At 38.6% G+C, this 26,513-nt stretch overlaps 1 protein-coding gene across 2 annotated transcripts in view; it reads left to right on the forward strand.

The window, feature by feature from the left end:
* Nucleotides 1-26,513, forward strand: part of ADAMTSL1 (ADAMTS like 1) — a gene marked incomplete at its 3' end in the record, with an annotated part of 404,822 nt that overhangs the window by 372,571 nt on the left and 5,738 nt on the right. For both annotated transcript variants that reach the window (XM_080819725.1, XM_080819726.1), the window contains one exon: nucleotides 1,302-1,509. In XM_080819725.1, the coding sequence (XP_080675851.1) occupies nucleotides 1,302-1,509 (208 nt within the window). The remainder of the gene's footprint in view (nucleotides 1-1,301; nucleotides 1,510-26,513) is intronic.

Consider the following 26,513-nt stretch of genomic DNA (forward strand, 5'->3'; position numbering starts at 1 on the left):
GGACCCTGGCGGCTGTTCTACCATTTCATTTAGATAAACTCTGTCTTGGGCATTAAAACCCAAGAATGCTCTTTTTCCCTAGACTGACTAAGGTGGCTGGAACGCACCAAGGCTTTTTTGTTTCCCCCACACTGTCCCCCTTTCCCCTTCTCTTTGAAAACTAGCCCTAGGTGCGAACATGCACAGAGAGCCCCTCCGGGGTTGTATCTGGACTGAGGATTTCAGCGTGTTTCCCAAATTCTAGCCGGGCCTTGTGAGAAAAGCTGTTTGTGCAGTCCTGGCTCATCTCACTTCTGACGGCCCAGATTGTAGCCGGAACCTAACGTCCTGAGAAACGACAGTCTCCCCATAGGCAGCCCGCGAGCAGGCGTAGGGCCTATGCCCTGTGACTTGTGGAGGTGGGAAAGTGTTGCCCAAAGCCAGAGGGAACTTAGCCTGTTTCCCAGGGATTCAATGAAATCCAGTGAGACGTGGGTTAAGGCAAGGTAGAAAAGAGAGTGAGTACTAGCGGACAAAACACCGACTCGGGGGAGAGCCAGAGACACAGTATGGATCTGACTTCCCCAGGAGACCGTCCCCCTTCCTCCACGCACCTGGCTGGCTGCAGGAAGTCCCAGAACCTCAGTGCGGCGTAACTCAGCTAAAGGACTGTCTTCCTAGAGCGTTCCCTCTGCAGGCTCGCGGATATGGGGGCCGGGGAGACAAGTGATGTTCGGACCACTCTTTCAAGATGCAGCTTTGCAGTCAGTTTCCAAAGGGTATTTGTTTTCTGTGGCTGCAAATTACCACAAATGTGGCGGCTACAAAGAACAGACATTTATTGGCTCAGTTTGGAAGGCCGGAAGGAAGTCCAAAATCAAGGCGTCGGCTGGGCTGAAACCCCTGGAACTTTCTCAAGCCTCGTCGACTCCCAGTGGCCCCAGGCGTCCCTTGGCTTATGGCCGCGTCACTCCAGCCTCTGCCTCTGTGGCCACACTGTCTCCTCCTTTAATCTTTCTCTTCTAAGGACATTTGTGAAGGCAGAGAATGTAGGATAATCGCATCTCAAAGTCCTTAATTAAGTCTGCAAAGTCCGTTTGTCTGAATATGGTAACAGTCCCAGCTTCTGGGGATCTGATGTCTACATCAGATCTTTTGGGGGACCATTTTCAGCCTTCCACTCCATGTATACCATGAAAAGGGCCATGCCCTGAGATTAGTAGCTGTGTGGTGAGAATAAGGAGATGTACAGGCTCCATTTCTGAGACGATATGGCATCATTCCTCTGCCCAAGCCTGACCCTTTGCTCTTCCTCTCCCCAGGTGGATGGTGACCTCCTGGTCGGCCTGTACCCGGAGCTGTGGGGGAGGCGTCCAGACCCGCCGGGTGACCTGCCAGAAGCTGAAAGCCTCTGGGATCTCCACCCCTGTGTCCAATGATCTGTGCACACAGCTCGCCAAACGGCCAGTAGACACCCAGGCCTGCAACCAGCAGCTCTGTGTTGAGTGGGCCTTCTCCAGCTGGGGCCAGGTAAGAGGATTTTATTTGAAAGATAAACCTAGGGGTGCCTGGGTGGCTCAGTGGGTTAAAGCCTCTGCCTTCGGCTCAGGTCATGATCCCAGGGTCCTGGGATCGAGCCCCACATCGGGCTCTCTGCTCCACAGGGTGTCTGCTTCCTCCTCTCTCTCTCTGCCTCTCTGCCTACTTGTGATCTCTGTCTGCCAAATAAAATAAAATCTTTAAAAAAAAAAAAAAAAAGAAAGATAAACCTAAAGGTGTGGACCCAGCCACGGTAGGAAGTAAAAGGCCACCACTGCCCCATCCTCTGTGATGTCAGACCCTTCACATCCCATCTGTCAATCAATTCACCTGCCCAGTGTCCATCCAAAACCTTAGAGTGTCTGATCATTCTTCTCTAACACAAGCATACCTCCCACAGCCATTACACTTTAGCTATTGATTTCCCTCCCCCCAAGCTCATCCCTTTCTCAGATCAGCAGCAAATCCTCAGCCACCTCTTCTCTAGACTCAGTTTCTGCAAGGCCACCTCTTCTCACTGGCTGTCCTAGATCCTAAATGATCCTAAATCCTAAATCATCACTGGCTGATGATTTAAAGCTCTGATGGGATCCGTCTGGGGGGTGCAGTGTTGTTCTGAGCCAGGGGTTCCCACCTGGGTGACATGGTTAGAATCACTGGAGAAACTCCTTTAAAAGACCAGTGTGCAGGCTGCATCCCCCTGAGATTCTCAGTCAGTCACTCAGGGGTGGGATAGAAGCATGGGCAAGTTCTAGAAACCACACGGGGTTATTCCGGTGTGCAGCCGGTGTAGAGAACCACTCTTCTGAGCCAAGAAGAGTTGAAGCCTAGCTGGATCACTTTGAAACCACCAACTCCCTTCTCAATTCTCAGCCAGAGGACGGCCAAGAAAGTCCCAGGTTAGCTCAACACACAGCAGAAATGGGGGCTCCTAGGACCCCAGTAGGGATGGGGCCGCTTCTGGATAGAGTAAGGAACCATAGGACTCTATCCATTTGGAAAGGAAATTTCATGATTAGTTAAGACTTAAAAAAATTACCACAAACCGAAGATTTTCTATGGGGAAGAACAAACCTGAGCCAGGAGAAACACTGTGCCATGACGGAAGCAGCCTCAGAGGGGTGGGAGCACCAAGAGTCCCCTTACCATTGTTCTCACATCATTTCTGGGCTGGGTAGGACTGAGCACCCATCAGGAATTCGCGTTGTAATTAGAGGCCTAAGCTTTCCCCACTACAGGGACCTAGCATCTCTATTTAGACAAAGAGGAGTTTTCATACTCATCTTTCATACTCATCTGTTTTAAAATGTTGTTGGGACTTAAAAAAAAAAAAAAAAGCAATCCAGTGTGGTGCTTGGCAGAAGTGACGTGATGGCATACACTCAGTTCCTTTCAAACTCTGTGTTCAGAACCTACTGGGGACCTACTTAGCGTCTAAGAGCTGCCTGCCCTGCTAATTAGATAGTACCCTCCCCTCCAGCTGTGTGGTGACAACTGTTGTCAGTCAGAGTCTGGGACTAATTCATAGGCTGGACTTATTCTGACCGGCCAGGCATAGTTTCTCACTGGTTGGTAGCTGAAACAAGCCATTAAGCCTGGCCTCCTGGGATGGCCCAAAACTACACAGCACTCTTAATTCTCTGCGTTAGTGTACGAACTAACGTGACTGAATGTTTTGGGCAGCTAGCAACTCAAAACATGTTGGAACTGGCTATCTATACATTACAGTGTTCATGTTTCTCCGTACCCACCCTGAGGTGCGTTCTTTGGAAAACAAGCGGAACTTCCCAATAAGTTAATACATTGTGGCCATCTCTAATGAAGATCAAATGTTATTTGGAGGAAATCTGGCCACAGAATTCACTTGCAGTCCATAGGCCATTTGTGTCCCAGGTGAGTCCGGGATAATGCTCAACGCTGGCCAGCCAACACACTCGGCCATGAGGCTCCTTTTTGGCATCTTTACCAACACCCCCCCCCATTTCCAGTGACCTAATGTATGTGCTTCATAATCAAAGAGGCATGAGCTCCCTTTTGCTCTGATGCCTGGGGGATATCATCTTTCTCTTACCTGGAAAAGCCCACTTCTGCTAGCTTTCATTCCGCCCAAGGCAGCTCAGCTTCTAGGCCCTCAAGGCTTACTGGCAGTTTGTAAAATTACAATTAGGAACAGACCTGGCTTCACATGGGAGATGTTTCTGCACCGGATCACTGAGGTCGCTAAAGGGGACATACATTGTGTATGTTGATCATTCTCAGTGATTCCTTCCTCTAAAAGAGAAAAAAGGTCCTTCCCCCTTCCTTCCCTTCAAACAACACTCTCATCCTCTTTCTTCTAAATCCTTCTAGACAAGTATGTCTCAAGCTTTAATGTGACTCACTTATGGATCTTGTTAGAAATGCAAATTCTGATATGGCAGGTCTGGAGCAGAGCCTTGGATAATGAATTTTTTTATTGTGGTATAATTGACATATACCCATTAGGTTAATATCAGGTATATAACCTATGATTGGATATCTATATACATTGCAAAATGATCACAATAAGTCTAACATCTGTTACCATACCTACTTAGGAAAAAATTTTTTCTTGTGATGAGATTTTAAGATCGACTCTTAGTAACTTTAAAATATACAATAGAGTAATATTAACTATAGTCACCATGCCGAACCTTCCATCTCCAGGACATGTTTATTTTATAACTGGAGGTTTGTACCGTTTCAGCCCCTCCACATATTTCACTTACCCCCACCCCCCACCTCTGGCAACCAACAGTATTCTCTGCATTTATTATGGTTTGGGGGGAGGGGTTGTTTAAATTCCACATATGAAACCACACAGTATTTTTCTTTGTCTGTCTTACTTGACTTTCATGTCCTCAAGGTCTATACATGCCATCACTAATAGCAAGATATCATTTTTATGGCTGAATAATATTCTGTGTGTGTATGTGTGTGAGTGCATGTGTGTGAGTGCATGTGCACGCGCCATATTTTCTTTATCCATTCATCCACTGATGGATACTTAGGTCGTTCTGTATCTTGACTGTTGTAAATAATGCTGCAATGAACATGGGGGTCATGTATCCTTTCAAGTTAGTGTTTTCTTTCTTTCTTTTTTTTTTGATAGATACCCAGAAATAGAATTTCTGGTTGATATGGTAGTTCTACTTTAAATTTTTGAGGAACCTACGTACTGTTTCTTATAATGGGGGCACCAATTTTCATTCTCACCAACAGTGCACAATGGTTCCCTTTTCTCCACGTCCTCACCAACACTTACTTCTTGTCTTTTTGGTACTGGCAATTCTAACAGGTATGAGGTGATATCTCATTGTGGTTTTGATTTATATTTCATGAATGCTCAGTAATCTTAAGCACGTTTTTATGACCTGTTGACCATCTGTATGTCTTCTTGGGGAACATGTCTATTCAGATCCTCTGCCTTTTTAAAATTGCATTTTTTGGTTTTCTGTTATTGAGTTGTAAAAGTGCCCAATGTATTTTGGATAGTAGCCCCATAGATGATTTGCAAATATCTTCTCCCATTCAGTAGGTTCTTTTCATTTTGCTGATGGCTTCCTTTGCTGATGTAGTCCCACTTGTTTACTTTCCTCATGCTGCCTTTGTTTTTCATGTCAGATTCAACATATAATTGCCAAGAATGATGTCAAAGAGCTTACTGCCTATGTGTTCTTGGATTTCTGTGATTTCAAAAATTTTGAGTGCAATTTTCTATAGGATGTAAGAGTAGTTCAATTTCATTTTTTTGTATCTGGCTTTCCCAGTTTTTCCAGCACCATTTATTGAAAAGACTGTCCTTTCCCCCTTGTATATTCATGGCTCCTTTTTCATAAATTAATTAACCATATATGCATGGGTCTAATTCTGAGCTCTCTGTTCTGTTCCATTGACCTATGTGTCTGGTTTTATGTCAAACCATACTGTCTGGATTACTATAAGTTTTTAATAGTTTGTAAGCAGGGAGCATGACGCTTCCAGCTTTTGTGTTCTCTCTCCAGATTGCTTTGGTTATTGGGGGTCTTTTGTGATTACATGCAAATTTTAAGATTTAAGATTTTTCTGTTTCTGTGAGAAATGTCATTGGAATTTTGACAGGGATTGATTTTAATGTGTAGATTACTTTGAGCAGTATGATGTTTTAACAATATTGATTCATCTAATCTATGAACATAAAATGTCTTCTTGCATCTTCTTCAATTTCTTTCACTGATGTCCTAGTTTTCAGTTTATAGGTCTTTTACCTCCTTGGGTAAATTTATTCCTAGATGTTTTTTTTCTTTTTGATACAATTACAAATGGAATTTTAAAAATTTTTCTGACAGTTTGTTATTAGTCTGGAAATACAATAGACTTTTTGTATTGGTTGTATATCCTACAACTTCACTGATTGGTTTATTAGTTCTTACAGGTTTTGGGGGTCCTTTATGTTGTTTTTTTTTTTTCAGCGTAACAGTATTCATTGTTTTTGCACCACACCCAGTGCTCCATGCAATACGTGCCCTCCCTAATACCCACCACCTGGTTCCCCCAACCTCCCACCTCCCACCCCTTCAAAACCCTCAGGTTGTTTTTCAGAGTCCATAGTCTCTCATGGTTCACCTCCCCTTCCAATTTCCCTCAACTCCCTTCTTCTCTCCATCTCCCCATGTCTTCCATGTTATTTGTTATGCTCCACAAATAAGTGAAACCATATGATAATTGACTCTCTCTGCTTGACTTATTTCACTCAGCATAATCTCTTCCAGTCCCATCCATGTTGATACAAAAGTTGGGTATTCATCCTTTCTGATGGAGGCATAATACTCCATAGTGTATATGGACCACATCTTCCTTATCCATTCATCCGTTGAAGGGCATCTTGGTTCTTTCCACAGTTTGGCGACCGTGGCCATTGCTGCTATAAACATTGGGGTACAGATGGCCCTTCTTTTCACTACATCTGTATCTTTGGGGTAAATACCCAGTAGTGCAATTGCAGGGTCATAGGGAAGCTCTATTTTTAATTTCTTGGGGAATCTCCACACTGTTCTCCAAAGTGGCTGCACCAACTTACATTCCCACCAACAGTGTAAGAGGGTTCCCCTTTCTCCACATCCTCTCCAACACACGTTGTTTCCTGCCTTGCTAATTTTGGCCATTCTAACTTGTGTAAGGTGGTATCTCAATGTGGTTTTAATTTGAATCTCCCTGATGGCTAGTGATGATGAACATTTTTTCATGTGTCTGGTAGCCATTTGTATGTCTTCATTGGAGAAGTGTCTGTTCATATCTTCTGCCCATTTTTTGATATGATTATCTGTTTTGTGTGTGTTGAGTTTGAGGAGTTCTTTATAGATCCTGGATATCAACCATTCCATGCTCTTGGATCGGAAGAATAAACATTGTCAAAATGTCTATACTGCCTAGAGCAATCTATACTTTTAATGCCATTCTGATCAAAATTCCACCGGTATTTTTCAAAGAACTGGAGCAAATAATCCTAAAATTTGTATGGAATCAGAAGAGACCCCGAATTGCTAAGGAAATGTTGAAAAACAAAAATAAAACTGGCGGCATCACATTACCTGATTTCAAGCTTTACTACAAAGCTGTGATCACCAAGACAGCATGGTACTGGCATAAAAAAAGACACATAGACCAGTGGAACAGAGTAGAGAACCCAGATATGGACCCTCAATTCTATGGTCAAATAATCTTCGACAAAACAGGAAAAAAATATCCAGTGGAAAAAAGACAGTCTCTTCAATAAATGGTGCTGGGAAAACTGGACAGCTATATGTAGAAGAATGAAACTCGACCATTCTCTTACACCGTACACAAAGATAAACTCGAAATGGATAAAAGACCTCAACATGAGACAGGAATCCATCAGAATCCTAGAGGAGAACATAGGCAGTAACCTCTTTGATATCACCCACAGCAACTTCTTTCAAGATATGTCTCCAAAGGCAAAGGAAGCAAAAGCGAAAATGAACTTTTGGGACTTCATCAAGATCAAAAGCTTCTGCACAGCAAAGGAAACAGTCAACAAAACAAAGAGGCAACCCATGGAATGGGAGAAGATATCTGCAAATGACAGTACAGACAAAAGGTTGATATCCTTTATGGTTTTCTATATAAAATGTCATCTGCACATACAGTGACAGTTTTACTTCTTACTTTCAAACTTGGGTGTCTTTTATTTCTCTTGATTAATTGCTCTGATGAGGACTGCCAATACTATATTGAATAAAAGTGGCAAAAGTGGGCATCCTAGTCTTATTTCTGGTCTTGGAGGAAAGGCATTCAGCTTTACACCTTTGAGTATGTTTCCTATGGGCTTGTCATGGGAATTATTTTGTTGAGGTACATTCCCTCTATACCCACTTTTTTTTTGCTATTTTATTATTTTTATTGTGTTATGTTAGTCACCATACCATGCATCATTAGTTTTTGATGTAGTGTTCTAAGATTCATTGTTCATATACCACACCCAGTGTTCCATGCAGTATGTGCCCTCCTTAATACCCACCACCAGGCTCCCCCATCCCCCCCCCTTCTAAAACCCTCAGTTTGCTTCTCGGAGTCCACAGTCTCTCATGGTTCATCTCCCCCTCCAATTCCTCCCTTCATTTTTCCCTTCCTTCTCCTAGTGTCCTCCATGCTATTCCTAATATTCCACATGTAAGTGAAACAATATGATAATTTCTCTGCTTGACTTATTTCACTTAGCATGATCTCTTCCAGTCCCATCCATATTGATGCAAAAGTTGGGTATTCATCCTTTCTGATGGCTGAGTAATATTCCATTGTATAAATGGAATATTCTTTATCTACTTGTATGTTGAAGGGCATCTTGGCTCTTTCCACAGTTTGGCTATTGTGGACATTGCTGTTATGAACATTGAGGTACATATGGCCTTTCTTTTCACTACATCTGTATCTTTGGGGTAAATACCCAGTAGTGCAATTGCCAGGTCATAGGGTAGCTCTATTTTTAATTTTTGAGGAAATATAGTGACATACAATGTTATATTAGTTTCAGGTGTACAACATAGTGAACCCACAATCTTATACATTACTCAGTGCTCACTACAATAAGTGTAGTCACCAACTGTCACCATACATTACAGTATTATTGACTGTGTTCCTTTATGATGTATTTTTCATCTCCATGATTCGTGTATTTTTTTTTAAAGATTTTATTTATTTATTTGACAGACAGATCACAAGTAGGCAGAGAGGCAGGCAGAGAGAGAAGGGAGGAAGCAGGCTCCCTGCTGAGCAGAGAGCCCGATGCGGGGCTCGATCCCAGGACGCTGGGATCATGACCTGAGCCGAAAGCAGAGGCTTTAACCCACTGAGCCACCCAGGTGCCCCGATTCGTGTATTTTATAACTCAAAGTTTATACTTCTTAATCCCCTTCATCTATTTTGCCAATGACCCCATTCGCCTCCCCTTTGGCAACCAACAGTTTGTTCTCTGTATTTAAGTCTCTGGTTTTTGTCTGGTTTGGTTTGGCCTTCAGATTCCACATTTAAGTCAAAGTATATGGTATCTGTCTTTCTCTGTCTCACTTACTTCACTTAGCATAATATCCTCTGGGTCTGTCCATGTTGTTGCATATGGTAAGATTTCATTGTTTATGGCTGAGTAATATTCCATTGTATGGAGATGTGTGTGTGTGTGTGTGTGTGTGTGTGTGTGTGTGTATCACATCTTCTTCATCCATTCACCTATCAGTGAACATTTGGGTTAATTCCATATCTTAACTACCATAAATAATTCTCACTAAATATAGAGGTGCACACATCTTTTAGAATTTGTGTTGTCAAGATTTTTGGGTAAATTCTCAGTAGTGGAATTACTGGGTCATATAGCATTTCTATTTTTAATTTTTTGATATCTCCTATACTGTTCTACAGTAGTTATGTCAATTTACATTCTCACCAGCAGTACACAAGGGCTCCCTTTTCTCCACATCTTTGCCGACACTTGTTATTTCTTGTCTTTTTCATACTAACCATTCTGACAGATATAAGATTTCATTATGGTTTTGACTTGCATTTCCCTAATTAGTGATGTTGAACATCTTTTCATGTGTCTATTCAGGTTCTCTGCCCATTTTTTCATGGATTTTGTATGTACATATTGAGTTGTATAAGTTATCCTGGATAACCCCTTATTGAATATATTACTTGTAAATATCTTCTCTCAGTCGTTAGGTTGCCTTTTTGTTTTGTTGATGATTTCCTTGGCTGTGCAAAAGCTTTTTATTTTGATGTAATCTCAGTTGTTTATTTTGCTTTCCTTTCCCTTGAGTGAGGATACATACTCATAAATATGTTCCTAAGGTTCATGTCCAAGAGAGTTCTGCCTGTGTTTTAGGAGTTTTATAATTTTGAGTCTCAAATTTAGGTCTTTAATCCATTTTGAATTAATTTTTGTGTATGGTATAAGAAAGCATCCCAGTTTCATTCTTTTGCATGTAGCTGTCCACCTTTTCCAGCACCATTTATTGAAAAGACCATCCTTTCCCCTATTGTATATTGTTGTATCCTTTGTTGAACATTGACCATATAAGTGTTGGTTTATTCCTAGCCTTTCTATCTGTTCCATTGATCTTTGTGCCTATTTTTGTGTCAGTACCATACTGTTTTGATTGTTACAACTTTGTAACATATCTTGAAATCAGGGATTATGATACTTCCAGCTTTGTTGTCCTCTCTCAAGACTGTTTTGGATATTGGAGGTCTTTTTTGGTTCCATACAAGTTTTAGGAATATCCTTGTTCTGTGAATAATGCTATTGGTATTTTGATGGGGATTATATTTAATAGGTAGATTACTTTGAGTACTATGGATATTTTAACAATATTCTTCAACCTATGAGCATGGTATACCTTTCTAGTTGTTATGTTATCTTCAATTTCTTTCATCAATGTCACAGTTTTTAGAGTACAGGTCTTTCACTTCCTTGGTTAAATTTATTCCTAGGTGTGTGTGTGTGAGAGAGAGAGAGAAATTATAAATGGTCTTCTAAATTTTTCTTTCTGCTACTTTATCAGTACATAGAAATGCAACTAATCTATGTATTAATTTTGTATCCTGCAACTTTATGAATTTGTTTATTCTAATAGTTTTTTGGTGGAGTCTTTAGGGTTTTCAATGTATACTATTATATGTCATCTAGGAAAAGAGAATTTTACTTCTTCTTTACCAATCTTGATTCCTTTTATTTCTTTTTCTTCTCTGATTGTGGCAGCTAGGACTTCCAGTAATAGGCTGAATAAAAGTGGGGAGAGTGGACATCTTTGTCTTGTTCCTTATCTTAGAGGGAAAGCTTTCTGTTTTTTACCATTGAGTATCATGTTAATGTGGGTTTTTCATACATGGCCTTTATTATGTTGTAGGACATTCCATATGTTCTTTCTAAACCCACCTTGTTGACAATTTTTATCATGCATAGATACTGTATTTTGTGAAACATTTTTCCTGCCATCTACTGAGATTATCATAAGGTTTTGTGATGTATCATACCAGTGATTTACAAATATTGAACTACCCTTGCATCTCTGGAATAAATCCCTCTTGATTGTGATGAATGATCCTTTTTTAATATAGTTTTAAATTTGGTTTGCTAACATTTTGAGGATTATTGCATCTGTGTTCCCCAGGAATATTGGCCTGTAGTTTTCCTTTTTTTGCAGTGTCTTTTGGCTGATTTGGGTATCAGAGTAATGCTGGCCTCATAGAATAAATGTGAAAGCTTTCCTCTTCTATTTTTCTTTAATAATTTTAGAAGGATAAGTATTAACTCTTCTTTAAAAGTTTGGTAGAATTCGAGGGACCTGGGTGGCTCAGTGGGTTAAAGCCTCTGCCTTTGGCTCAGGTCATAATCCCAGGGTCCTGGGATCCAGCCCTGCATCAGGCTCTCTGCTCCGTGGGGAGCCTGCTTCTTCCTCTCTCTGCCTACTTGTGATCTCTGTCAAATAAATAAAATCTTAAAAAAAAAAAAAAAAAGTTTGGTAGAATTCACCTGTGAAGTCTTCTTGTCCTAGAAATTTGGGGGTGGGGAGAATTTTTGAATACCAGATTCAATTTCATTACTAGGAATTGGTCTGTTCAGATTTTCTCTTTCTTCCTACTCCAGTTTTAGAAGATTGTTTTTGGGGGAATGTACCCATATCTTCTAGGTTTTTTGGCATCTGATTTTTCATAGTATTCTCTTTATAATTCCTGTGGTGTTAGTTTGTCTCCATTTTTTTTTCTAATTTTGAGTCCTTTTATTTCTCGATGAGTCTGAGCAAAAGTTTATCAATTTCATTTATCTTTTCAAAGAAGCAGCTCTTGGTTTTGTTGATTTTTCTATTTTTCTTAATTTCTACTTATTTCCACTCTAATCTTTATTACACCCTTATTTCTATTAAGTTTAGAAAAAGAAGAAAGCCCTATTTCTTTAGGTATAAGGTTAGTTTGAGATTTTTCTTATTTTTTATGGTAGGCCTGTATTGCTGTAAACTTTCCTCTTATTACTGTATTGTCTATGTCCCAAAGATTTTGGACTATTGTGTTTGCAATTTCATTCACCTCTCTGTATTGTTAGATTTTTCTATTTATTCACCCACCTATTGGATGTTTAGAAGCATGTGGTTTAGCCTTCATGTCTTTGTGTTTTTCCAATTTTTTATTGTAATTTATTTCTAGTTTCATACCATTGTGGTTGGAAAAGATGCTTGATATGATTTTTAATCTTACTAAATTTATTGAGACTTGTTTTGTGGTCTAACATGTGATCTGTCCTAGAGAATGTTCCATGTGCACTTGAAAAGAATGTGTATTCTGTTTCTGAATGGAATGTTCTATGTATCTGTTAAGGCCATCTCATCTAATGTGTAATTCAAGGCCTTGATTTCCTTTTCAATTTTCAGTCTGGATGATCTATCCATTGATGTAAGTGGAGTATTAAAGTCTCCTACTATTAATGTATTACTGTCAATTTCTCCCTTAATGTCTGTTAATATTTGCTTTATATATTTAGATGTTCCTATATTGGGTGAATAGGTATTTACAATTGTCATATCTTCTTGTTGGATTGATTCTTTTATCATTCTATAATGCCTTTCTTTGTCTCTTGCTATGCTTTTTGTCTTAAAGTCTATTTTGTCCAATAGATCTTTTTCCATTCCTTCACTTTCAGTCCATTTTTTTTCTGAAGTGAGTCTTATAGGCAGCATATAGCTGTGTCTTTTTTTTAATCCATTCAATCACATATGTCTTTTGATTTACATTTAATAACTGATAGGTATGTTCTTATTCCCATTTTGTTTTTCTAGTTCCTTTCTGTTCATCTTCTCCTGCTCTCTTTCCTTATAGTCTGATGGCATTCTTCAGCGTTATATGCTTGGATTCCTTTCTCTTTATTTTTTGTGTATACATTATAGGTTTTTACTTTGTAGTTACCATTGAATTCATATATAACATCCTAGGTATATAACAGTCTATATTAATTTGATGGTCACTTCAGTTCGAACATATCCTAGAGCCACTAAAGTTTTATTCCCCTGCCAATTTGATGTATATTATATCATTTTGCATATTTTTATTTTGTGAATCCCTTGATTAGTTTTTGTAGATAATTATAATTGATTTTACTGCTTTCATGTTTTAACCTCCACACTGGCTTTCTAAGTAATTATCTACTACCTTTACTATATGTTCATTTTTACCAGTAGAGTGTTTTTCTAGTATGACCCCTTCTTCCAACTTAAAAAATTCCCTTTAACATTACTTGTAAGGCTGGTTTAGGGATGATGAACTCTTTTTATTTTGCCTAGAAAATTCTTTCTCTCCTTCAATTTTCAACAATAACCTTGCCAAGTATTCTTTGTTGTGGATGTTTTTTCCATTCAGCACTTTGAATATGTCATGCTAAGCTCTTTAGGCCTGCAAAGTTTCTGCTAAAAAAATCAGCTGATAGCCTTATGAGATTTCCCTTGTAGGAAACAGTTTGGTTTTTTCTTTCTTTTTTTTTTTTTTAAGATTCTTCATCTTTAATCTTTGCCATTTTAATTATTGCATGTCTTGGTGTGAACCTCCTTAGGTTCATCTTATTTGGGGATCTGCTTCCTAGACTTGGATGTCTAGGAAGTTTTCTGTCCCCTCCTCCTTTGAGGATCCTTAACCTGTTTTCTCACTTTTTAAATTTTTGCTCTTCAGTTTGGTTGCTTCCAGTACCCTTCCACATCTCTGAACCATTCTTCTGCATCTTCTAATCTGTTGATTCCTTTCATGTATCTTTCATTTCAGTGCTTGAGGTTGTTTGTTTGTTTGTTTGTTTTTTATCTTATGTCTTTTTGTTGAAATTTTCACTGAGTTCATCTCTTTTCTCAAATCTAGTCTCTTTACCACCATTACTTTAAACTCATTATCAGACATATTATCTGTTTCATTAAGCTTTTTGTCTATGGTATTATCTTGTTCTTTCATTTAGGACATATTCCTCTGTCTCATTTTATCTAACACTCTGTGTTTATTTCTGTGTATTAAGAAGATCACCTACAGCTCCTAGTCTTAAGAGATACTGTAGTCCCCTATAACACTATTCTCCCAGGTAATCAGAACCAGTTACTCCAGGGGTTAAGGGCTGTGTGCACCCTCCTGTTTTGGCTCTGATTGCTTTAGATACACTGGTGGGTGGGACTGGCCTTGAGGCCAGCCAGCTACAATGACCTGCTTTGCCTGTTGTGAGTGCACTGGGCAGGGCTAAAGCTGTTCAGAGACCCAGCAGCAGGCACTGTGGCCATCTTGATGGGTGGGCTGGGACTCAGCTGTCTGTAATTAGCCTCTGCCTCAACTGTAGGCACACCAAAGGACAGAGCTTTCTCTCTGTGCAGCAAGCTAAGAGCTCCAGCTGCACAAACTACAAGTACCCTGGTGTGAAGGGTTTACCCACCCCCTTCCCAGGGTAGGAGTCACTGTGGAGTTGCACCGGTCCCTGCCAAGGCTGCCTGCCAGGTGCCATGGGGCAGGAGCTGCTCTGGAGGGACACATGTCTTGGCGGGTATGTTGGGTGTGCAGAAGAATGCCAGGATGGGGTGTGCAGAGCTAGAAAGGTAAATGGGGTGTTGTTAGCTGGATCCCCCAAGCATCTAGTTAGAAGACATCAAGAAATATGGTGCCTACAACACTTTTTTTTCCCAGATAAATCTGCAAATCCCTGCTCTTCCAGCACACATTCTAGTATTAGTCATTAAACTTCAAATATACTACAGGTGCTTTTCAAACTGCTGCTTCTGTACTGTGTCTTAGGCCAGTTATTTAGCATGCTGGCTCTTTAAAGACAGAGACTCAGTTTCCTATCACCCTCCTGCTCTCCTGGAGCTAAGCCTGGTGATTTGTTTTTAAGATTTTTTTTTTTTATTGGGGCACCTGGGTGGCTCGGAGGGTTAAGGCCTCTGCCTTCGACTTGGGTCGTGATCTCAGGGTCCTGGGATCGAGCCCTGAGTTGGGCTCTGCTCGGCAGGGAGCCTGCTTCCCCCTCTCTCTCTGTCTGCCTCTCTGCCTACTTGTGATTTCTGTCTGTCAAATAAATAAATAAAATCAAATAAATAAAATCTTTTTGTAAAAAAGATTTTTTTTTATTTATTTATTTATTTGACAGAGAGCACAAGCAAGGGGAACAGCAGAAAGAGAGGGAGAAGCAAACTACCCGCTGAGCAGGGAGCCCGATGCAAGACTAGATCCCAGGACCCTGGGATCATGACCTGAGCCAAGGGCAGACTCTTAACCTACGGAGCCACCCAGGTGCCCCTAAGCCTGCTGATTTTCAAAGACAGACTTTTTGGGGACTTGTGCTTCCAGTGCTGGTCTCCAGGGCCAGGAGTACCCAGTGTGGAGTCTGATCCCTCTCACTTCTCCATGCTTGTGATGTCCCTCCCATTTGCGGTTAGTCACACTGGGGGTTTAGTTCCCGACTGCCCCTCCTACCATTTTTTTTTAATTTTTTTATTAACATATAATGTATTAGCCCCAGGGGTACAGGTCTGTGAATCACCAGGTTTACACACTTCACAACACTCACCATAGCACATATCTTCCCCAATGTCCATAACCCAACCACCCTCTCTCTACCCCCCTCCCCTCAGCAACCCTGTTTGTTTTGTGAGATTAAGAGTCTCTTATGGTTTGTCTCCCTCCCAATCCCATCTTGTTTCATTTTTTTCCCTCCCTACCCCCCAAACCCCCCACATTGCATCTCAACTTCCTCATATCATGGAGATCATATGATAATTGTCTTTCTCTGATTGACTGATTTCGCTAAGCATAATATCCTCTAGTACCATCCACGTCGTCACAAATGGCAAGATTTCATTTCTTTTGATGGCTGCATAGTATTCCACTGTATATATACACAACACATCTTCTTTATCCATTCATCTTTTGATGGACATCTAGGTTCTTTCCATAGTTTGGCTATCATGGACATTGCTGCTATGAACATTCGGGTGCACGTGCCCCTTCGGATCTCTCCTACCCTTTTTGATGTGCCCTTCTCTCCGTGACTAACTGTGGAAGCAGTGGAAGGTTGTTTTCACAGTTAGTTGCATAAATGTAATTGTTTCAATGTGTCCATCGGAGGATCTTCCCATGCCACATCTTCCAAATCAAGAGCAGAAGGCCCTCCTAAATGCCTTGTAAACAAGATACACAGCAGGTCCTCATAATGGTACAAACCTGGCCAGCCCCTGGGGAGGAGGCACTGCTGCACTGTGACTCTAAGTAGGAAGAGTAGCAAGGCCTCCACAAGAATTGGTTTGCTTGTTAGGTGACATGAGCCATACTCCTTATGCCCAAGTCTAAGACAAAGAGCTTCTGTCACCCAGGTGTTTCTGCCCACTTTGTTGAGAGTTTTTAAATCACAAATGGGATGTTGACTTTTGCTGGATACTTTTTTTTGCATCTATTGACATCATATGATTTTTAACCTTCATTTTGTTAATGTGATGTGTCACATGGATTGATTTGCAGATGTTGAACCATACTTACATCCTTGGAATAAATCCTCGTTGATTGTGGTGCATGATCTTTCCAGTGTACTGTTGATTTTGGTTTGCTAATATTTTGTTGAGGATTTTGGCATCTATGATCGTCAGAGATTCTTGTGTCCTTTTCTGGTGTTGGTAATGCAGGTCTCATAAAATGAGTTTGATAGTACTCCCTCCTCTTAAATTTCTAGGAAAAATTATTTCTTCTTTGAATGTCTGGTAGAATTCACCAATGCAGCTATTTGGTCCTGGACATTTGTTTATTGAGAGGTTTTGATTATTAGTTTGATCTCTTTATTAGTAATCAGTCTGTTCAGGTTTTTTTCTCCTTTTTTCAGGAATCAGTCTTGGTGTGTAGAAATTCATTTCTTCTGGGTTGTCTAATTTGTTGAAGTTTTAAAAGGTCTCAAAATCTTTTATATTTTTGTGTTATCAGTTGTAACAGCTATTTCATTTCTGATTTTCAGTCCTCTAGTTTTTGGTGATGCTAGCTAAAGGTTTTTGGTTTTTTTCAAAGAACAAAATTTTAGTTTCATAATCTTTTCTGTTTCTACTCTGCTCATTGTTGTTTCTTTCTACCTACTAACTTTGGGTGTCATTTGTTCATTTTCTGTTCTTTGAATGTAAAGTTAGGTTGTTTGAGATTTTTGTTTCTTGAGGTTGGCATTTAGTGCTATGAAGTTTCCTCTTCGAACCATTTTGTGGCATCCCTTAAGTTTTGGTATGTTACATTTGATATGTTACTTTTCCATTTTCTCCAAGTTTTTATTCTCTTTTAATATCTTCTTTGACCCCTTGGTTGTTCAACAAAATCTTTAATCTTTACATATTTGTGAATTTTCCAGTTTTCTTATAATTATTTTCTACTTTTCATACCACGGTGGTCCGTGTTTGATATGATTGCAGTCTTCTTTAAGTTTGTTTCTTGGCCTCGTATATGATTTATCCTGGAGAATGTTTCAGATGTAGTTCAGAATGCACAAATACACATCTGTTAAGTCCATTTGGTCAAAATTGTTGTTTAAAAAAATCAATGTTTCATTATTCATTTTCTTTATGGATGATTTATCCATTCATGTTAAGTGGGGTATTAAAGTCCCCACTACTGTATTACTGTCAGTTTCTTCCTTTAGATCAGTTAATATTTGCTTTATATATATAGGTATTCCTATGTTGGGTGTGTAAGTATTTACAAATGACATGTAATGTCAATCTTTCTTCTCAAGTTTATTTTGCCTGCTCTAAGTTCAGCGACCAGTGCTCTCCTTTGGTTTCCATGTACATGCATTATCTTTTCCATCTGTTCACTTTCAGTGTGTATCTTTGCTTCTGAAGTGAGGTTCTTAGGGGCAGCATTTAGATGGGTCTTGGTTTCTTTTGTCCATTAAATCGCCCTGTCTTTTAATTAGAGCATTTATAACGGATTCACATTTAACGTAATTGGTATGTTTGTACTTACTGCTTTTTTATAGTTCCTATCTCTTCCTTTCTTTCTTTGTGGTTTGATGACTTTATTGATATGCTTAGATTTCTTTACTTTTTGTGTATCCACCACACGCTTTTGTTTTGTGGTTACCATGAGGTGTACATATAGCAGCATATCTATAGCAATCTAAGTTCATAACAATTTAAGTTTGATTGCATTCTAAAGCTCTTTTTACTCTCTCCCCATTTTGTTTTTGATGTGATATTTTACATATTTTTAACTAATTATTGCAGTTAGAGTTATTTTTACTATTTTTGTCTTTTACACTTCATCTAGGTTTAAGTATCAATCCACTACTTTTTCTGTATATTTACCTTTACCAGTGAGTTTTTACTTTCATGTTTTCAGTTACTAATTAGTGCCCTGTGTTTTTAGCATGAAGCTGACCCTTTGATATTTTTTGTTCTTTTTTATGTAAATGTTTAAAATTGAACATCTTGTGATTTTTTTGCTACCGAAGATGTTTTTATTTGAAATATAATTGATATATTCTCTTTTAACATTTGTTTTAAGGCTGATTGATGGTGAATTCCTTTAGCTTTTGTCTGTCTGAAAAAATAACTTTGCCAGGTAGAGTATTCCTGGTTGGAAGTTTTTTCTTTCTGCCAGTTGCAGGTCAGAAGACAATGACACAGTATATTTCAATGTTTTTGCTAAAAAAAAAAAAAAAATTGCTGATAGTCTTATCAGAGTTCCCTGATATGCTTGTTGGGGTCTTTTTCTTACTATTTTTAATAGTCTCCTTATCTTTAACTTTTGACATTAATTATAACGGGTCTTGGTGTGGGGCTCTTTAGATTCATCTTCTTTGGAATTCTTGGGGTTTCCTGGCTCTGATTATCTGGTTCCTTTCTTCCTTCCCCAGGTTAGATTTCTTAAAGTAAGTTTTCTTCTCCTTTTTCTCTCTGCTCCTTCTGTGTCCTCTATGATGCAAATATTGGTTCATGTGCTGTTGTCCCCTAAGTCCTGTAAACTGTCTTCGCAGTTTTTTCATTTTTTTTGCTCCTCTGATTGGATGAATTCCACTGCCTGTTTTTGAAGTGACTGGTCCTTCTGCTTCATCTAATGTGTTGTTGAAGCCCTCTAGTATATTTATCAGTTTTACTTACTGTGTTCTTCAGCTCTTTCACTTCTATCTCTTTTTGAAGTTTCTCAGTGTTGATCTATCTTTATTCATCCATGCTGGATTTCTAAAAGCTTTAAGGTGATGCCAATGTTATGGGTCCCAAGACCACCCTTTGAAGAATAGCAAGACTTGAAGTATTACAAGTTAGAAGGTACTGCTTGATCTCACAATCCTGTTGTTATTTTCCTATTGGTGATAGAGTTGGGATGTGCTTCAAGCTATGGATGTCCTCCAAACCTCCACCTTCCCTCTTGTGAGAATGAAAATGATAATTATCTCTGACAAGAAAATCCTTTTGGAATAGTGTCATGCAAATATCTATTCTTTCATGTGCCTACCTCTTTGAAGTCTAGAACTAAGACCATTTTCTCAGCTCTAACATCATGGCTTTACGTAATACTTCAACTTTCTTCTTTTAACCCGACATACATTTATGAGGCACCTGTCTTGGGTGGGGAATGTGTTCCATTCAAGCATGTGTGAAGGAATGAAACTGAAAGCAGCCCCAGAACGCTTGAAATATAAACATTGCTGGACAACAGGTGCCAGATCATGAGTCATCTTGTGTGCTCTAGGAGGAGTTTGGATTTTATTATGAATGCCACCTGGTTGACTTTTAAAAGATTATATATTTAGCAGCATAGTATTGAAAAATGACAGGACTGGAGAAAAGAGAGACTGGATCTACTGGAGAAATGGTGCTAATAGCAATGAAAGCAATGGAACTGGAGAGATCTCATAGAAGAGATTCTATGAAAGTATGAGACCCATGGCTTCAGTAGTGCTTGGATATCACAGAGGAGAAGGAAGTGGACACATGTATAAATGGACTGAACAACTAGGTAGGAAAACAGAAATAAGAGGGTGAATTGGGTAAGAAATTGTTTTGAGCATGTTTAATATATCTGTGTAATATCCAATTAGATATTTTCACTCAGCAGTTGGATGTAGATCTGGCCCATAAAAGGGTAGTATAACCCAAGAAGAGGGAAAGCAGGACATGAAGAAAGGCACAGGCTAGAACCTTTGGGAACACTAATTAATCGGCAGAAACAGGAGAGGGAAAAAGATAATTTAATGAGTAGAAAAAGAAAATATATTCACAAAAAGTAACAAAGGAGTTTCCAGAAAGGAAGGAAAGATCTGTGTATCAAAATGGATCAGAAAGAACAAACAAGAAAAGGTAAACATTATCTGGTACTCAAGGAAAGTTGAGTGACAGTTACTGGCAACCTGTGAAGAGCAGTTTCAACATGTCAATGGGCGCAAGTCAAATCAGCAGTGAGTAATTTCCAGTTGTAGTCAAGGAACATTAGCAAAATGACTAGAGGTACTAGGTAGCCCTAAGTTCCCATTCTCCCATAGAAACATCAAAAACCAACCAAAAACTGGCTGAAATTACCCTATAGGAGTAAAATCCTACAATAACCAAGCAAACACTGAAATTAAAATCTACCTTCAAAAAAGCAGGAAATTCTGTGGCATTCTCATTCATCCTTCCCCACCCTCTCCTCAGCATGGCACAGTCTCAGCCCAGAGGCATCAGCAGTTCATTTCCCTCCCTCAATCCATAAGGAGTACAGAAAAGCCTATCTGCAGTGTTCTAACCTACCGGGGAACCACCTAAAGGAAGGGTCTCTATCTCAACTAAGATCTCAAGTGGGGGGAGGCAGCCACTGCTTGTGAAAGTTGAAGGGGGACTACAGACCTGAAGACACCTGGGGCAAGAAATTATAAAGACATGAAATAGACCACCGAAGGCCCTGAGGACATGGGGTGAGATGCCTTAGGAAATAAAAACATTAGAAAGTAGACATATGTACAGGGAAATTAAGGAAACTACATGCAAGGCCCAGGCAAGACACACGATCACAGTAAAGACCTGAGCAAGATCCTAAGCTTTCACTTCAGGCTGATGCCTAGGCTCAGAGCACACCCAGCTAATCAGTGAAGGAGTGCCCAGGCACAGAGTCTGTATACAAAAACTGGGAGAGGGGTTTTTTCCAACTGTTATTTAAGAAGAAAAATTCACAAATATTGGGAAAATACCTTGAAACAAGTGAAACACAGGATGCAGAGGACACAGTGCTCAGAGAAAAAGAATATATTTATAAATGCTTACATTAAAAAAGAAAGACTTCCAAAAACAGCCTAACTTCTGGTGTTAAAGAACTAAAACAAGAGCAAACTATCCAAAGCTGCTAGAAGAAAGGAAATAATAAAGACAAATAATAAAGACAATAATATCTATAAATAAAAATCAATGAAATCAAAATTTGGTTCTTTCAGAAGATCTACAAGATGAACCAACTTTTAGCTACACTAAGGAAAAAAAAACCCAGAAAACTCAAATTATTAAAATCTGAAATAAAAGTGGTAATACATTAGTACTATGAACAGTGGTGCACCAACAAACTGAATACCCTAGATGCAACAGACAATTTCCTAGAAACACACAAAATAAGATCACATTGTAAGGAAATAAAAATACACATAGACCTGTAACTAATAGGGAAATTCAATCAGTAAGAAAAGCCCTGGCCCAGATGTTCTCACTGGTGAATTCTACCTAATATTTAAGAATTTATGCCTGCATTTATGCCTCATAAAAATTGAAAGGGAAGGAATACTAACACTCCCTAACTCGTTCTGTGAGGCCAGGATTACCCTGATACCAAAGCCAGAGGAAGACAATACAAGAAAACTAACAACCAATATCCCTTTTAATTACTGAGGCAGAAATTCATGTGGTAAAAGGATATTCTGTATGATTTCATTTTTTTCTATTTATTAAGACTTGTTTTGTGGCCTAACATGAAAAAAAATGTGTATTCTGCTCCGATTTGGTAGAGTTTTCTATATAGGTTTCTTAGGTCCAACTGGACTGTAGTCTTGTTAAATTCTTATTTATTGATGTTTTGGTTGTCTTATCCATTACTGAAAGTTGGGTGTTTAGTGTCCAGTTATTATTGGAGAACTATTTCTGTCTTTAGGTATCAGTGTTTGAGTCATGCATTTTGGAGGTTTGGTGCTTATGCATATATGTTAATAGTTGTTATATCTTGGCCTTTTATCAATATATAATTTTCTTATTAGGATAGCCACCGCAGCTCTCTTTTTGTTCCTACTTCTGCACGGATTATCTTTCTCCATCCTTTTACTTTTGTAGAGAGGTTTAAAAAAATCAAATTCTAAGCTGTTACGCTAATATCTGCCTTTTAAGTGGGGAGTTTTTTCCCTTTTAAAGTAATTAATGGTAAGGAAGGACTAACTTTTGCCACTTTGATACATCTTTTTAAAAAAAAAAAAAAGATTTTTTTATTTGACAGAGAGATCACAAGTAGGCAGAGACACAGGCAGAGAGAGAGAGGGATGCAGGCTCCCCGCTGAGCAGAGAGCCCGACTTGGGGCTCGATCCCAGGACCCTGAGACCATGACCTGAGCTGAAGGCAGAGGCTTAACCCACTGAGCCACCCAGGTGTCCCCACTTTGGTACATCTTATGGCTTCCTTCCCCACTTCATTCCCTCTTTTACTGCAGAATCCTCAAGAGAATACTAGCAAATGAAATATAGGGGCATATTAAAAGGATTACAAACCTTCAGGTAGGATTTATTCTTGTAATATAAGGATGGTTCAACATATGATAATTAACCATGATAATACCATTATACCATATTAAAATGATAAAAGGAAAAAAAAAATACATGATCTCAACTGATGCAGAAAAAGCCTTTGATGAAATTCAAAATTCTTTTGTGATAAAAACTCAAAAAACTAGTAATAAAAAGAAACTACCTCAAAATAATAAACACCATAGGGGCACCTGGGTGGCTCAGTCATTAAACGTCTGCCTTTGGCTCATGTCCTGGGATCGAGCCCCACATCGGGCTCCCTGCCTCCACCTGGCGGGGAGCCTGCTTCTCCCTCTTCCACTCTCCCTGCGTCTCTGTCAAATAAAGAAAATCTTTAAAAATAATAATAATAAACACCATAGATGAAAAACCCACAGCTAAAAAAAACCCATAGCTATCATAATCAGTAGCAAAGACTAAAAATTTTCCCTGCTAGGATGAGGAAGAAGACAAGAATGCAATGTTCACCACTTCCATTCAACATAGTATTGGAAGTTCAGAGCGATTAGGCAAGAAAAAGAAAGAAAAGCCACCCAAGTTAGAAAAGAATTGAAATTATCTCTGTTATAGATGACACAATCTCTTCTGTAAAAACCCTAAAAATCCCAATACCAACACTGGAAGAAATCTCTTGGAGCTAATAAATGAACTCAACAAAGTTGCAAGATAAAAAAATTAATAGAAATCAGTTGTGTATCTATGCATGAACTATGATCTAAAATCATGTATTTCTTATATATTTATATATAATTTGATATATAGGATGATATATGATATATACAACATATATATTTCAAATTATATATTTTGTACTTTAGAAAATTAAGAAAATCATACTACTCAGCCATCAAAATGAAATGTTGCCATTTGCAACAACATGGACAGAACTAGAATATATTATGCTAAGTAAAATAAGTTAATCAGAGAAAGACAAATACCATACAGTTTCATCATATATGGAATTTAAGAAACAAAACAGGTGAACATTCAGGAGGGGGAACAAAAGAGAGAGAGGGGGAAACAAATCATGAGAGACTCTTAACTATAGAAAACAGGGTTGATGGAAGGAGGTGTTTGGGGAATGGGAAAGATGGACGATAGGTATTAAAGGGGTATTTGTTTGGATGAGGACTGGGTGGTTATGATGAACCACTGAACTCTACTCCTGAAACCAATATTGAACTGTATGTCAACTAACCAGAATTTAAAAAAATAAATTTGGCTCTAAAGTGCCAGAAACAAAAAAGATCATTCTACTTATAAACTTAACCAAGGAGGTAAAAGACTTGTACACTGAAAACTACAAAACATTACTAAGAGAAATTAAAGACGACCAAAAGAAACGAAAAGACATCCTGTGTTCATGGATTAGAAAATTTATTATTAAGATGTCAGTACAGCTCAAATGGATCCAGAGATTTAAAATCCCAAGGACTTTATGCAGAAATAAGAAAATCCAACCTAAAATTCAGATGGAGTATCAAGAGACTCTGAATATCCAAAAAAAAAAAAAAAATTCTTGAAAAAGAACAAAGTTAGAGGCTTCACATTTCCTGATACCAAACTTACTACAAAGCTACAGTAATCGAAACAGTGTAGTTCTGGCATACAGTGCAAGGGAATGGAACAGAGAGCCCAGAAATAAACTTTTGTACATATGATCAGATGAAGTGTGCCAGGATCATTCAATGAGGAAGAAAACAGCTTTTCAACAAATGGCGCTGAGAAAACTGGGTAACTACATGCTAGAGAAGAAAGCTGGATCCTTATTTTAATTATGTGCCAAAATTAACTTGAAATGGATCAAAGACTTAAATGTAAGGGTTAAAAGTATAAACTCTAAAAAGAAACATAGGGAAGAAGCTTCATAACACTGGCTTGGCAATGGTTTTTTTGGAAAGGACACAAAAAGCACAATTAATCAAAGAAAAATTGGATAAACTGGATGTCATCAAAATTGAAAGCTTGTCTTCATCAAAGGACAGTATCCCCACAGAATGTGAGAAAATACTTACAAATCGTAAATCTGATGAAGGATTAATATCCAAAATACAAAGAAGAGAACTACAACTTAACAACAAAACACAAAACCTAGAATAAACATTTCTCCAAAGAAGACTTACAAATGGACAATACACACATAAAAAGATGTTCAACATCACTAGCAATTAGAGAACTGCAAATTAAAACTATAATGAGATGCCCCTTCATTATTTTTAAAAATAAAATTAAATAACAAGCATTGGTGGAAATGTGGAAAATTGGAACTTTTGTGCACTACTGGTGGTAATGTAAAATGGTACAGCTACTGTGGAAACCAGTGTAGCAGTTTCTCAAAATACTGAACATAGAATTCCATAAGATCCAGCAATTCCACTACCAGGTGCATACTCAAAACTACTGAAAGCAAGGATTTGAACAAATATATTTGTACAAATATATGTACACTAATGTTCACAAGTAACATCACAATAGCCTAAAGGCACAAATATCCACTGACAGATGGTTGGATAAACAGAGTGTAGTATATACTTACAATAGAGTATTATCCAGCCTTTAAAAGGATTGAAATTCTATACATGCTACAATAGAAATGAACCTTAAAAACATTAACTGAAAGCCAGGCACAGGTAAATTACACTCCAGTATCCCTGCTGAACATAGATACAAAGACCCCCAACAAAATTTTCACTAGCTAAATTCAAAAATATATGAAAAGAATCATACAGCATGAGCAAATGCAGTTTACCTCAGATGCAAGGATAGTTTAACATCCACAAATTGATCAATGTGATACATACACCACGTTCAACAAAATGAAGGATAAAAATTGTATCTCAATAGATGCAGAAAAAACATCTGACAAAATTCAGTACCCATTCATGATAAAAACCCTTTTAAAAAGTGGGTAAAAGGGAACTAGAGAGTATTATGCTTAGCGAAATAAATCAGAGAAAGACAATTATATGATCTCCCTGATATGAGGACATTGAGAGGCAACATGGGTTTGGGGGTAGGAAAAGAATAATTGAAACAAGATGGGATCGGGAGGGAGACAAACCATAAGAGACTCTTATCTCACAAGTCAAACTGAGGGTTGCCGGCGGGAGGGGGTTAGGGAGAGGGTGGTTGGGTTACGGACATTGGGGAGGGTATGTGATATGATGAGTGCTGTGAAGTGTGTAATCCTAGCGATTCACAGACCTGTACCCCTGGGGCTAATAATACATTGAATGTTAATTTAAAAAAATTTTTTTAAAGTTCATTGGAGGGGAAAAAAATGGGTAAAAGGGGAATGTACATCAGCATAATAAAGGCCATATATGACAAGTCCACCGCTAACATCCTCCTCAATGGTACAAAGCTGAAAGCCTTTCTTCCAAGATCAGAAACAAGAGGACACCCACTCTCTCCATCTTTAACATAGTATAAGAAGTCCTAGCTAGAGCAATTAAGAAATAAAAGGCATCCAAATTAAAAAAGGAAAAGTAAAAATGACATGCTACTGTGTATAGAAAACCCTAAGGACTCTTCAAAACCTGTTATAATAAGCAAATTCAGTAAGTTGCAGGATACAACATCAATATACAAAAATCGGCACCGAACTATCAAAGAGAAATGAAGAAAACAGTCCCAGTTATAACTGCATCAAAATGAAAAATATACCTAGGAATACATTTAACCGAGGAGGTGATTACT

This window comes from Martes martes (assembly GCF_963455335.1).
Source record: "Martes martes genome assembly, chromosome: 12".
NCBI lineage: Eukaryota > Metazoa > Chordata > Mammalia > Carnivora > Mustelidae > Martes > Martes martes.